The 14,657-nt window shown below is 39.4% G+C and overlaps 1 protein-coding gene across 1 annotated transcript in view; it reads right to left on the bottom strand.

The window, feature by feature from the left end:
• The window catches only part of col14a1a (collagen, type XIV, alpha 1a), a 179,941-nt gene that overhangs the window by 85,468 nt on the left and 79,816 nt on the right, over positions 1 to 14,657 (bottom strand). The window contains exons 18-20 of the mRNA XM_037677253.1: positions 13,480 to 13,619; positions 9,977 to 10,109; positions 6,577 to 6,743 (exon numbers count right to left, since the gene is read on the bottom strand). Of these exons, the coding sequence (XP_037533181.1) occupies positions 6,577 to 6,743; positions 9,977 to 10,109; positions 13,480 to 13,619 (440 nt within the window). The remainder of the gene's footprint in view (positions 1 to 6,576; positions 6,744 to 9,976; positions 10,110 to 13,479; positions 13,620 to 14,657) is intronic.

Below are 14,657 nucleotides of genomic sequence, written 5' to 3'. Positions count from 1 at the left end.
ATAGTCTAACTTCCTTTTACATAGTCTAACTTCCTTTTAGATAGTTTTACTTCCTTTTACAGGGGAATCACGCTCTTAAGCCTCCCTGGTAAGGCCTATTCGGGGGTTCTGGAGAGGAGGCTCCGTCGGATAGTCGAACCTCGGATTCAGGATGAGCAGTGCGGTTTTCGTCCTGGTCGTGGAACACTGGACCAGCTCTACATTCTCAGCAGGGTCCTGGAGGGTGCGTGGGAGTTTGCCCAACCGGTCTACATGTGCTTTGTAGACTTGGAGAAGGCGTTCGACCGCATCCCTCGGGGAACCCTGTGGGGGTACTCTGGGAGTATGGGGTACCAGGCCCATTAATATGGGCTGTTAGGTCCCTGTACAACCGGTGTCAGAACTTGGTCCGCATCGCCGGCAGTAAGTCGGGCTTGTTCCCGGTGAGAGTTGGACTCCGCCAAGGTTGCCCTTTGTCACAGATTCTGTTCATAACTTTTATGGACAGAATTTTTAGGCGCAGCCAAGGTGTTGAGGGGATCTGTTTTGGTGGCCTTAGGATTGCATTTCTGCTTTTTGCAGATGATGTGGTCCTATTGGCTTCATCAGATCGTGATCTACAGCTTTCGCTGGAGCGGTTCGCAGCCGAATGCGACGCGTCCGGGATGAAGATCAGTTCCTCCAAATCCGAGGCCATGGTCTTGAGCCGGAAAACGGTAGAGTGCCCTCTCCGGGTCAGGGAGGAGGTCCTACCCCAAGTGGAGGAGTTCAAGTATCTTGGGGTCTTGTTCACGAATGAGGGAAAAATGGAGCGTGAGATCGATAGGCGGATAGGTGCAGCGTCTGCAGTGATGCGGGCGCTGTACAGGTCTGTCGTGGTGAAGAGAGAGCTGAGTCAAAAGGCGAAGCTCTCAATTTACCGATCGATCTACGTTCCCACCCTCATCTATGGTCATGAGCTTTGGGTTGTGACCGAAAGAATGAGATCTCGGATACAAGCGGCCGAAATGAGTTTTCTCCGCTGGGTGTCTGGGCTCTCCCTTAGAGATAGGGTGAGAAGCTTGATCATCCGGGAGGGACTCGGAGTAGAGCCGCTGTTTCTCCACGTCGAGAGGAGCCAGTTGAGGTGGCTCGGGCATCTGGTTAGGATGCCTCCTGGATGCCTCCCTGGTGAGGTGTTCCGGACACGTCCCACTGGAAGGAGGCCCAGAGGAAGACCTAGGACACGCTGGAGAGACTATATTTCTCGGCTGGCCTGGGAACACCTTGGGATTCCCCGGGAAGAGCTGGCCCAAGTGGCTGTGGAGAGGAAAGTCTGGGCCTCCCTACTTAGGCTGCTACCCCCGCGACCCGACCCCGGATAAGCGGAAGAAAATGAATGGATGGATGAACTTCCTTTTACATAGTCAAACTTCCTTTTACATAGTCTAACATCCTTTTACACAGTCTAACATCTTTTTACATAGTCTAACATCTTTTTACATAGTCTAACTTCCTTTTACATAGTATAACTTCCTTTTACATAGTCTAACATCCTTTTACAGTCTAACTTCCTTTTACATAAGCTAACTTCCTTTTACATAAGCTAACTTCCTTTTACATAGTCTAACTTCCTTTTACATAGTCTAACATCCTTCTACATAGTCTAACTTTATTTTACATAGTCTAACTTCCTTTTACATAGTCTAACTTCCTTTTACGTAGTCTAACATCTTTTTACATAGTCTAACATCCTTTTACATAGTCTAACATCCTTTAAGATATTCTAACTTCCTTGTACATAGTTTAACTTCCTGTTAGATAGTCTAAATTCATTTTTGTCTGATTTTATTTTATTTTTTACCAGTTTTTCCATGCAGGAGAGCTGGTGCCTATATCCAGCAAAATTGTTAGCAAAATATTTCATGAACCACTGGTTAGATTTTACTCAAATGCTCATAAAACAATCACTGAATGTCCTATGGTATACAACTGAGGTGTCTTGTGGACTCTTGTGAACAACTTGTGGAGTCAAATTGATTCGAGATACCCACCACGGTTAGTCAAACTTTGCAAACACAAAAATGTCAACAACTCAGCGAGTTGTACGGATATGGATCAAAATGTTTGATCTGCTGGTAGCTGAGTCACCAACACAGTCCGAGTGCTACCAGGAAAACTTAAAAACTCTGACATGCAAGGTAGCAGACACCAGTAATCAGATCCTCTGGACAGTTTCTTTTCTGTAGAAAGACGTTTCGCCCTATATCTGGAGGGCTTCATCAGTTTGAGGAGTCTCAAGTGAACTGTTTTCCCCACTAAGAAGTACACTCCTTATGTGGACCAACCAGTTTGCTGGTGATAAGATAGGTTCTGGGGAATGTCCTGTCCTGAAAACAGTTTATTTGGGACTCCTCAAACATATGAAGCCCTCCGGATAGAGGGTGAAACGTCTTTCTACAAAAAATAAACTGTGCAGATGACCTGATTGACCATTACTGGATTTTTTACCTGGATGACTGAGCATGAACTTTGAAGGTATCAAACAATTCACAATTTTACATCAAATTATTACTTTGAGACATTTTCATGTAAATCCACTGGTCCTGTAGATATTTTGCTAACAAACAGTGTTGACTCCGATGGTTAATGTCAAAATTTTGAATAAACATTGTGCATGAACAGTTGGAGCTCCAAGTAAATGTTGAGGATGACACTCAGTTACTACTCCACCAAATTCTATCCATCCATCCATCCATCCATCCATCCATCCATCCATTATCTTTATAATAATTCCATTTCAGGTCACGGGGGTCGCTGGTGCCCATGTCCAGCAATCACTGTGCGAGAGGCGGGGGACACCATGGACAGGTCTCCAGTCCATCACAGGGACAAATAGAGACAAATGAGACAAACAAACATTCACTCTCTCACTCACACCTAGGGACAATTTAGAGTTACCATTCAGTCTAACATGCATGTTTTTGGTCTGTGGGAGGAAACCGGAGCACCCGGAGAAAACCCACGCATGCACGGAGAGAACATGCAAACTCCACCCAGAAAGGCCCCCGGCTCTGATTCAAATTTGTTAATAATAATAATAATAATAATAATAATAATAATAATAATAATAATAATAATAATAATAATAATAATAATAATAATAATAATAGCAGCACAGTGGCGCAACTGGTAGAGCTGCTGCCTCTCAGCGAGCAGGTCCTTGGTTCAAACCCCGGTCCAGGGGCCTTTCTGGATGGAGTTTGCATGTTCTCTCCGTGCATGCGTGGATTTTCTCTGGGTGCTCCGGTTTCCTCCCACAGATCAAAAACATGCATGTTAGACTGATTGGTAACTCTGAATTGTCCCTAGGTGTGAATGAGAGAGTGAATGGTTGTTTGTCTCGTTTGTCTCTATGTGTCCCTGTGATGGACTTGCAACCTGTCCAGGTTGTACCCCGCCCCTTGCACAGTGATTGCTGGACATGGGCACCGGCGACCCCCATGACCCAAAATGGAAGAAGTGGGTAAAGATAATGGATGGATGGATAATAATAATAATAATAATTATTATTATTATAATAATTATGATAATGATGATGATTATGGCTGATGACAAAAAGAGCAAGTGGGCTCATTCAGCCATAATGATAACTAGGGATTAACTTTCTTTTTTCAATTATAGCACAGTATCCAACAATTTTCAGTCAGGTCATCTGGACAGTTTCTTTTTTTTTTTCTGAAACATCCAGATGACCTGACTGAAAATTGTTGGATTGTATACATGGATTATAAAGCATGGACAGTTTTGGTTTTGAACCAGTTTGACATGACTGTTGACGAGGAAGAGGGCCAGCTCCAGAGGAGGGGGCGTGCCAAAGACACCATCTTAGCACCAACATAACTGGTTTGTTCCACTTTGGAGTAAGCTGGCTGGGGGAAGAATGAGTTTTGTGTTGTGTTTCCTTGACTGATGAAGCCTTCTGGATGGAAGGTGAAACGTTTCAGAAAAAAAAAAAAGAAACTGTCCAGATGACCTGACTGAAAATTGTTGGATTGTATACCTGGATTATTGAGCATGGACTGTTCTGGTATAGCACAGTATACTCGTCTTCAGCATTAAGCTGATGGAATTCTGCTCCAGTTGTGTCACCACTTTTAAGATGATATGATCTTTATGTTTGAAAGAAAAAAGTAAATATTTCAAACAATCCGAAAGGCTGTAAAGCAGTGATTTTCATTTCCTTAGTAGTTGAGCAAACCTCTGTGAACCATATCACACAGTACAAAAAAGACAGTTTTGTCAGGCAATTAAATATACTTGTACAAGAATAAATATTTTAAATGTTTTAACTAGAATTGGATGTGATCTTTCAAAATGTCTTCCCACCGCCAAGCCTGAACAGAAACTATTCTTTCAGTTTTTTTCATTCATCAGTCAGCTCATAAAAAACTTTGACACGAAGCAGAGACTGCTTGTGCACGTGGAATTTAATGTGTTTAGTGGACTTATCACTGAAATAACAGCTTTACAAGCATGCAAGAATTGACGTCTTAAACATCAATTAATGTTTTCTTCACATTGTCAGTGTCATTTAGGAGATGTGGTTGAAAACTGTGACTCGGTTTGCACTAAAATCCACCTGAAGTGGTGTTTTTTAAATGAATAATTCAACTTGATGTCTAAATTAAAATGTTTTAGGGTTTTCAAAACGACAGAGTTACAAAATAATGAGGCAGACAAAAACACTTTAAGGTAAGTGCAGGTAAATATGCCACTACACTGACACGAGCTGTCCGATATTTAATACATTAAGAGCTCTACAAAGTGTTTTTCACACTCCCACACGTCAAAATAAGCCCAAAGTTTTAGAGAGGAGTGACCTGGTGCCACATTTCTGTATCATTCAGCAGATACGTTGAAACATTTCTCTCGTTTTCTTTAGCCATCCATTTTTCTTTCTCGTGCGTGTGCACGCTCGTTTTTCAGCTGCCCTCCATCTCTGCACTCACTGAGGCAAATGGCTGCTCAAAAGATAATGGAATGTCTTCTGGCCCGACCCAGCCTCTCCATCTTCTGCGGCTCTGACACCGCATCGGGGAATTAAAAGAAATAAAAGGCAAAGTGGAGAGAGGAGACATGAGCGAGGTGAATGAAGAGATAGAGGGACGGAATGGGAGGCGGCGGGGAGGCCGAGCACCCCTGTGAGTGTGCGGGTGTGCATTAGTGAACATGGTCAGTACATGGAGCTCAAGGGTCTCAGAACAGATAGAAGAATCAGGAAAAAGAGGCTGAGTGAACTGCAACTTAAAGTGTAATCAGTTTCCTGACTGCAGCAGACGACCCAACATGAACACTGGGATCTCACTCAGTTGGACAGAGGTTTGTAATAAGGATGTTCTTCTGAACAACTTAAGCGAGCCTTCTTCCACATGAACAATGATCTTAGAACTAAGGTAGATGATGATGTGTGTGTTGCCCCACATCACTTGGACTGTGACAAAGTTCCAACGTTTGGAAGATGAAGATAACTTGCATTCATAAACCAGATAAACTGCCTTCTGAAAGTTGAGAATGACTCTGCTGAAATTTGTTGAAAAGTAAATTGCTGACTGGATCGTTAAAGTGAAAACAAGAAGCTAATCAACAAAATTGTTGCTAAAAGTTAAACATAACTGAATGCAAAAATTTGCTAAGCGTTAGCTCAAATCTAAAAAAAAACAAAAAAAAACATAGCTTATAACAGAATAATGCAAAATTGTAGCTAAAAACCTACATGAGCAAAATCATATCTAAGAGCCAACATTAGAAAGAACTATCAAAGTTCATGCTCAAGAATCCAGGTAGAAAAATCCAACAAAGTTAAGTCAGGTCCTCTGGACGATTTCTTTTTGTTGAAATGTTTCGTCTTTCATCCAAAGGACTTCATCAGTCCAAGGAGCTGCAACAAACTCAGTTTTATAAATAGCACCTTACATAGTGGGTCAACCAGTTTGATGGTGGTAAGATAGTATCTGGAGTCTGCCCTCTCCCCCACTGACTCTTTTGAAGCAGTCATCGTCAAAGTGGTTCAAAACATCAAAGTTCACGTTCAATAATCGATCCAGAGAACCTGACTTAACTTTGTTGGATTTATCTACCTTAATTATCGAGAAAGAACTTTGATAGTCTGAACTACTTTGGCCATGACTGACTCAAAAGAGTCGGTGGGGGAGAGGGCGGACTCCAGAATCCAATTTAACACCATCAAACTGGTTGATCCACCATGTAAGGTGCTTTTTATAAAACTGAGTTTGTTGTGGCTCCTCGAACTGATGAAGTCTTTTGGATGAAATACAAAACTTTTCAACAAAAAGAAACTGTCTAGAGGACCTGACTTAACCTTGCTGGATTAGCAAGAGATGCACAAAGTGATGCACTATGTGCAAACCTGTAGCAAGTGTAGCACAATGCATGCTAACAGAAAGAGGCCATGAAGGGAGGGCAATAAAAAGCTTGTTAGAGATATCTGAAATAAGAAAACAAGAACCACATAAAGACATACACTCATATTAGCGATGGCCTTTCCAAATTTTACACAATCATTATTTTTTTGTTTTAAAAACTTGACAAACTCACAAACTGCTCCTTTTGGTCCCCGTTGAGGCCGACAAAGGAAACCCTGTAGCGCGCCACATTAGGGTCGTCAAGCTCCCATGATGCATCCAAGCTGTGGGTGGTCTCATCACTCAGGTAAAGGTTTTTCACAGCCTTATGCTCCACTGGAAGAAAACAGGAAGCAGTTGCTGCTCAACACTGCACATTACTGCATTACTTCACATTGTGGAACGGTGACTCTGATGAAGTGGCCACCTGTCCAGGGTGTACTCCACCACTCGCCAATGGTTGCTGGAGAGAGCCTTTACCAGCTGCAGGTACCAGTATTTGCCAAGATCTGTGTGTTTTTGTGTTTGTTCTTCTTGTGGATCTTGTTTTTAGTTTTCTCTGTGAATCTGTTTCTCTTGTGTCTTCACTGTCCCCAGTGTTTTATTTCCTTTGTTTTGACTTTTGTTGTGTTTGAGTTAATTTCTTGTGTTTAATTTGTGTCTCCAGCGTCACCTGTTCCCAATCACAATCACCCCAAGTGTTCATCACTCTGTCTCGTTAGTGTCTCTTAAGTTCAGCGTCATTGTTTCCTCTCCGTTCGTGCACTGTGCTCGTGTTCCGGTTTCCTTGTGTCTTCTTGAATGTATCTTCCTGTGAGTATTTTTGCTGCCACGTCAGCTTTTATTTTGTTTATTTAAATAAATATGTTATTTATTCTTTTTTTTTTTTTCAGGTTTACCTCTGAGTACCCCGAGTCTGTCTGCATTTGGTTTCTAATCCTACATGAAACATTATAATATTTCAGCTAAAATTATAGAATGTCATTAAATAAACAACATAAATTGATGACCTAGCATTCTCTGAATCACCTTTCATCCCCACGTCTTAAGCCCTATTCACACAGGATTAGATTTACCTAGGGACCACATGGTATTTGAAATAATTACGGAAAATGTCTGTGTTGTTAATCCCGTGCGAATCGGCCATGTCAGTAATTTTTAAAGTAAAAATTCCCCTGCAAATTACCTGCTATATTTTGCTGAACTCCAAAATTATGTGATAATTATTATTATTTTTTTTTCATTTAGCCTTTATTTATACAGGTTAGTCTCATTGAGCCACGAGAACTCATTTTCAAGAGAGACCTGTTTAGGGAGCACATGGTGGGGGTTAAGGGCCTTGCTCATGGGCCCAGAGTGGGGCGAATGAGGGTGGGGGCAAGTGTGGGTGTTTCACCTACCCCCACCCACAATTTTGATGTTGTCGGGGCCGGGGCGTGAACCGGCGATCTTCGGATCACAAGCCCACCTCTCTAACCTCTGCGCCACCACTCCACCAGGTTGGTGTTGTTGTTGGTTCCATAATACTAAACAAATGCGAATAGGCATCTCTGATTTGGACAGAAATGGGCGGGATCTGATACGTAATTAGGCGTTTTTTGTTTTTGTTTAAGCAAAATCATTTAGAAAAATATAGAACAAGGCTATTTTAATTGAACGTTCGGCTTTCGTAGATGCTGCTACTTCCTTCACTGCAGATGACAGCAGGTGCAGAGATGCATGCAGCTGGTGATCCATCCATCCATCCATCCATCCATTATATTTACCCGCTTCTTCCTTATCGGGTAGTGAGAGTTGCTGGTGCCCATGTCCAGCCATCACTGTGCTAGAGGCGAGGGATGCCCTGGACAAGTTACAAATCCATTTCAACCGGCGAGTCAGTGGACACGCGGAACCGGTGACAGGTTGTCCATTTGAGCTTAACGCAACTTTTTTTTTAACCTCTTTAAACCAGCTGGTTGGACCTGCCTCCTCCTCAACAAGTAGATTAACACAATTTTATATTGTGCATTCTTATTTATTTTTATTTGTGCTGTATTATTCATAAAACCACATCAAAGCCCAAGACCGGCCCGGCCAGCACATTAAGCACATTATTATGGACTGGCACGGTTCAAATACAGATCAAGCTCCGGGTTGACTGTTCTAAAATATGCAGCGTGTTAACATCATATCCGGAAAATGTCCATAAATTTCAGCTAAATCTCAGGCTTTGTTATCCCGTGCGAATGAGTCACATAAAATGCAGACGTTGGGGAGTAATTTATTTATTACATGTGGTCCCTAGGTAAAACTAATCCCATGTGAATAGAGCTTTAGACTAAGAACGTTTTATGATGAGAAATGAGAATTGCAGCCATTTTGGTCAAACCTTTAAAAGAGCACGATGTTCAAATTCATGCAATATTGCAAGATCTTATTTTCAAAGTATGTACTGGGAATGACTCAATCATAGTGATCATTCACCTTTGCCTTTCAGCATGAGTGATAATAATAAAAATAAAAAAAACATGTGGATTGTACATTTAATGGTCTTAAACAACAAAAAATACATGTTCAGAATCAGTATGCTGTTTTAAAACTCCAGAGACACATCTAAGATTAAAACATTTTGAGGTTTTTAAAGTTATTAGTGAAGAACTTGACGACCTCCATCATTAGCTGCTTCTCACAAGAACACAGTCCAACAAACCTACAGCGTCTCTGAAATAGCCAACTCTGATCTAAAGTTTCTGATGACCAAACGTCCATGATAAAATGGCATCAGAGTTCAAGTTTAAAGTTTACCAATTATACTTTGTACCTGTACTGTTGTTTCTTTTCTCTCCATAAAACTGAATAAAGCCAAGGAACTGAGGCAACATTTCTGTGTACTGGCTGCTTTAGAGCCTTTCAAAATTTAATGGCAATATATTTCCTTGACAGATACCTTGGCAGGAGTCATGATTAAACTTGGCCAGTCTTTCTGCAAGGATACTTTTTTTTTCAAAGAACTCAGTGAAATTAGCCTTCTGCCCACTGGACACATGCTGGCAGAATTATTAAAACAAGAGCTCTTACTGTTTCACCTCGCCGGATTGGAAAAAAGAGATTGAACCGCACATTTTTTAGTTAATGTGAGACGTCGTGTTGAGTCACAGTCATTGTCTGGCTGTGACCCATGGAGGGAATCATATTTTCATTTCTATCATTTTACAGTTCGAGCAGTTCTTACCTGGAGTGGACGTCATCTTGGCCACTGGGGACATGCAAAGAAAAGGAGTCAGATAATCTGAAACAAACCCTGCAAACCAACAGTCTGTGTAATAAATAAGCCAATAAGAGATAAATGTGTAACAAATCATTGATAACAGTTTATTTTTTTATTTTTCTGAAAGAAGCAAAACTAAATTGGTGCAAATATCTTGTTGTTCAACTGTGTTATGACTAAAAATGCAACTTTTTTTCCCCAAATATTGTTAAAATAGGCAGGTCAATACAGATAGGGCAAACATAATGGGCTTATTTATCTAAAACTAACTTATGTTCAAATTGAGTGTTTACTAGAAAAAATTAGTTGGTTGTTCCCAGTCCAAATATCTGTTCATACTCACTGGTTTTCTCGATCACAGAGACCGTGTCGCTCTCAGACTTGTCTGTGAATATGGCTGTCAGCATGACCTCATATTCAGTAGATGGACTGAGACCTGACAGGATGTATTTGTTTTCACTTCCGCTCAAAACCACCTGCAGTAAAAAGAAGAAGAAACATTTAAATGTCATTTTACACTTCATCTCCACCAGTAAGTTCTCACTACCAGCCTGCTTAGGCCATATCTAAAATTCAATTCAGTTTATTTACTGTATATATGTCAAGTTACAACAGAAATCATCTCAGGGCACTGAACAGAAACATTCAAATATGAAAATAATAATTTAACATTATTTATCTGAGGAGCAGACTGCTTTGAATTTAACTTCATCACAGAATTCTCATCTTGAACAAGCATGAAGGCGACAGTGGAAAGGAAAAACTCCCTCATGAGGAAGAAACCTTTAGCAGAACCAGACTCAGGACAAGTGGCCGTCTGCTTCAACTGGCTGGGTTTGAGAAGAACAGATACACAATGGCAGGTCGAGAATCACATGTTAAAAAAGAAATAATATCAAATGAAAACTATTCAATTTTAACAATTAATTTAAGGAAATGAGGTCAGTTTGTCCTCTGGTAGTCTAAGCTTGCAGCAGCATGACAAGTCAATCCTAATTACAGGATTTATCAAAACGGAAAGTCTTAAACACAGTTTGAAACTGGAAAATGTGTCATCCTCATTGACAGAAACTGGAAGTTGGTTCCACAAGAGAGGAGCCTGATAACTGGAAGATCTTCCTCCCATTCTGCTCTAGGAACCGCTAGTATGCCTGCAGTCTTAGATCGAAGTGCTCTGTTAGGAAAATATGGACCAATAAGATCTGTAATATAAGATGGAGCTAGGCTGTTGACAGCTTTGTAGATTAGAAGAAATGTTTTGTGTGAATATGCGATACCTTATCAATTCAGCATTATGTTCACTGAGAAACTGCATTTTGAGAGCAACAAAATCTGTATATTTTGAAGATGGGTTCCAGAGTTAAAAAAAAAAAATCTTGAAATGTTGCATTTTCTTGCAGTCAGGCAAAGCATAACTTTTTGAAAAACAATCATGTCATAACCCCACAGATAATTTAATTTCCAACCCAAGGGCATCCCTTTTTTTAACTTTTTGTTCCTAATGCATGCTTATGTTTTATGCAAATGATTTACACCTCCATTCCTATTTTGATGTGTTTTGGGGCAGATTACAGCGCCAAATTCAGGCCGGCCCAATTACTACAGTTTTTTGTTTGTTTGTTTGTTTGCGTTTCTGTGTGGATCAAGTCTTTTAATGAAATCCTGTATGTATGAGAATATTTTTAGAAACAGATAAAACTTAATGTTTTGGGGAATCTGATTTTTAATGTGGACAAGTCTTTAGAGAGAGAGATTAGTGATCAAAAATGTACGTTTATTTCATGTTTTTGTTAAAAGACTAGTTTTAAACTGATCATAAAACAAGATTTGGGCTTTTCATAGACATTTTGTCTTTCTTATTTCAACTAATAGTTAAACAAAACAAGCAAACAAAAACCAAGCACAGATACAATAAATGATCAAAGATTTTTACTTAATGTGAAATCATGACGAGCTCAGGCAAGATTAGACAGACAGACAGACAGACAGACAGACAGACAGACAGACAGACAGACAGACAGACAGACAGACAGACAGACAGACAGATATTTTTTTTAATGCTAAAGGACATTTGGACCGCATCTAATTTGATAATGCCATGGTTTTGTTTGTTTTTTTAAAGAGAAATAAATATTGTAACTGGTGTGGGCATTAAATAAACAAGTATGATTACTTCTACAGAAATAAAACTCCAAATTTATAAATGTGATTTGATGCATCAATGGTTAGAATAACACAAAGTAAATTATATTAAAAAAAAATACAACTAAATAAACTTCCACCTCAACAAACCACATTTAAATCTAAACCCATAGGTGAAATATGTTCAAGATTATTAATGTATTTATTGATTTCTCTCATAGGGTTTTAAGGCACATCTATCTGCTTGTTTCTAAAGTCCTTTTCCTCCAGAACTCAAAACTGATGATCAAACTTTTGACCTTTTTTTAAATTTCATCATTTTAACGAGATGCTCACATTTTAAAGCATCATTTTTTTGACAGCCGTTACTCATTTTAATGATGCAAAAGAAGCCTACAGTCTAAACACTTGAAGACCAAACTAAACATTCGTGTGTGTAAATAAGTTCATTGTAAGTGGATGAGAAGTGAAATAAGACATGAAGCACCCTCAGTATTCCAAGTCTCTCTTAATAATTCCCTTGAGAAACATTTTCAGCTGATGACACTCAGCAACATTCACACACACAAACACACACTTGGGCCTCTATCGCTGCTTCCCAGCTGTCTCTAAACCCCAGATTACAGCCATAAAACACCCAAGCCATTAATTTCTATATTTATTCAGCCAGTATTTATATTCTGCCCTGCCAGATGTTTTACAAGCTACCTGTAATGATGCAGAGCTTCTGTGTGAGTCTGTTTTAGTGTAGTCCTCTCTGTTTGTCAGACAGAGTTCAGCATGTAAATGTTTGGAAACAAGACAAAAGTGCACTTCTTGCTTGATGACAAGCCACTTGTTATTTTTTTGTGTGTTCTTATTAACATATAATTAGTTGTACAATTAATTTATTAAACATGTTAGTGGTGTGCTCAGCGCTGTTTACAGCCCTCTTATTAAACATTTCATCTAATTTAAATCTACACCTTGCCTGCCACAGTTTTGAACATGCATGATCTGCTAATGTATCTGTATATAAGTTCAAGTTGTGAAGGACTCTTAGCTACAACCACAACAAATTGCTAATTAAAATGTGTAAAATTGACCAAGTTATCACCATTTTTGTGTTTGCAGGTTGATTAGCTGTGGTGGCCGTCATGAATTAAATTAACTCGAAAAGGTAATCAGCTGTAGATGCACATCCAACAATTATTTTCTGAGAGGTTCAAAAAGAATTGTCCTGTGGTTCATGAAATATATTTTTGCAAACAGACAGGATTAACTCCATCAGGCAGTCCTAAAGTTTTAAACAAAGATCTTGAGCGATCTTTCAGGGCTTGAAGCGCATGCGTGCGACGTAACTCAGCTACTACAACAACACGTCTCGGTTCAATATTTGCACAATTGATTGAGTTCTAACCATCTTTGCTTTGGCTTATGTTGCTTAACTGTGAATGCCACCCTAAATTGAATAAGTATTAAAATTAATCAGTTGTAGATATGCATCCAATGATGAATTTTTGACAGCTATATTAAAATCTGTGCAGTAGTATTTTGCTACAAAACAAACACAAGCACATCATTATTGTCTTCCTTGCATGGCAGTGTGTGATATTGTCAGTTTGGTTCAGGAGAATATACAACGGATTAAGAAAACAGTGATTCTATAGGATGGTTTGCTTTAAAGCGTCTAAAAATCACCCGTTAGAGTTCAGATTTACTGACCTGCTTGGTGTTGCCACCGGCAAATGGAGCCCAGGAGAGTCTGTAGAGAACAACGTCCTCAGCTGAATGATCCCAACTGACCTTAAATCTGTCTGTGCCAACATCACTGGAGCGCAGATTTAATGGACCAGGTACTGGAGCTGAAAGACAGTTCATATTTACATCTTCTCACTGCAGGTCCTGTAAAGTTTTTCTGATTGTGCTGTAAGTTATGGAGATGCTCTATGAAGCTGCGTGTATGCCACACCAATTAATTGCAACGATTTAAAATGTTAGTTTAGCATAAATCTTACAAGCACACTTTCACACACCCTTGCTGTGAACTCGAATCTTGCAGACTCACGTCATTACATTAAAAGGATTTAAAGTGCTCGCATATTTACTTTAGTTCATAGAGTTTCTTCTCATAAACCTGGTCCATTAAACAAAGTTAGCCAGGAGATAAAAAAAAATCAAAATGATCCTAGAGTAAAAAATGTAATAGTCGTCACCACACAAAGAAGTGGCTGATGCAGCACAAGAGGCTAAATGGTTGTAGCCTAAATAAACTTTTCTACAAATCAATATCTGTTAGTGTGATGAAATATTCAGGGACAGAAGAATGACCTTTTTATTGTTATTGGGCAATTATGCTGAAGTGTAAATGAGATGGGCAGACTGCCAGAATGGCAGAAGGATCAAAATGGGGTAAAAAAAATCAACAGTTTCCTAATACAAGAGAACTGCTTGGCTTTCCACTGATATTGATATTCATCTTAAGTAAATTGAGAAAAAAAAAAAACAAGATTAAAGACTGGTTAAAAAAATTAAGTATATAGCAGAAGAAAAAAAATGAACAAAAAAAATGCAATAAAACATGGATGTATCTGGGTCAAACTGTAAATTAGTGGTTCTGAATAAACAACTCTGTCAGTTTGAAATTGACAAATTAGTTGTTAGCCAATAAACTGGACTGATAGTTGAGCGCCTTATTTTATGGTACACATGATATACATGGCTACTCTACATTGTAATGAAACTGTGAGCCAAGATTATTATAAAATAAATAACAAATAACCTTAAGTTTGCTGAAAACAAAAACATGAAAAAGGACAGAGGTGTATAAACACACCAACAGCAGTAGCAGAAATGCAGTGCATTCCTTTTATGGGGTTGGTGACAAACATGCTGATATACAT

The sequence above is a fragment of the Nematolebias whitei genome, chromosome 5 (assembly GCF_014905685.2).
Source record: "Nematolebias whitei isolate Nwh7 chromosome 5, NemWhi1, whole genome shotgun sequence".
NCBI lineage: Eukaryota > Metazoa > Chordata > Actinopteri > Cyprinodontiformes > Rivulidae > Nematolebias > Nematolebias whitei.
This window is presented reverse-complemented; position numbering and strand designations above follow the sequence as displayed.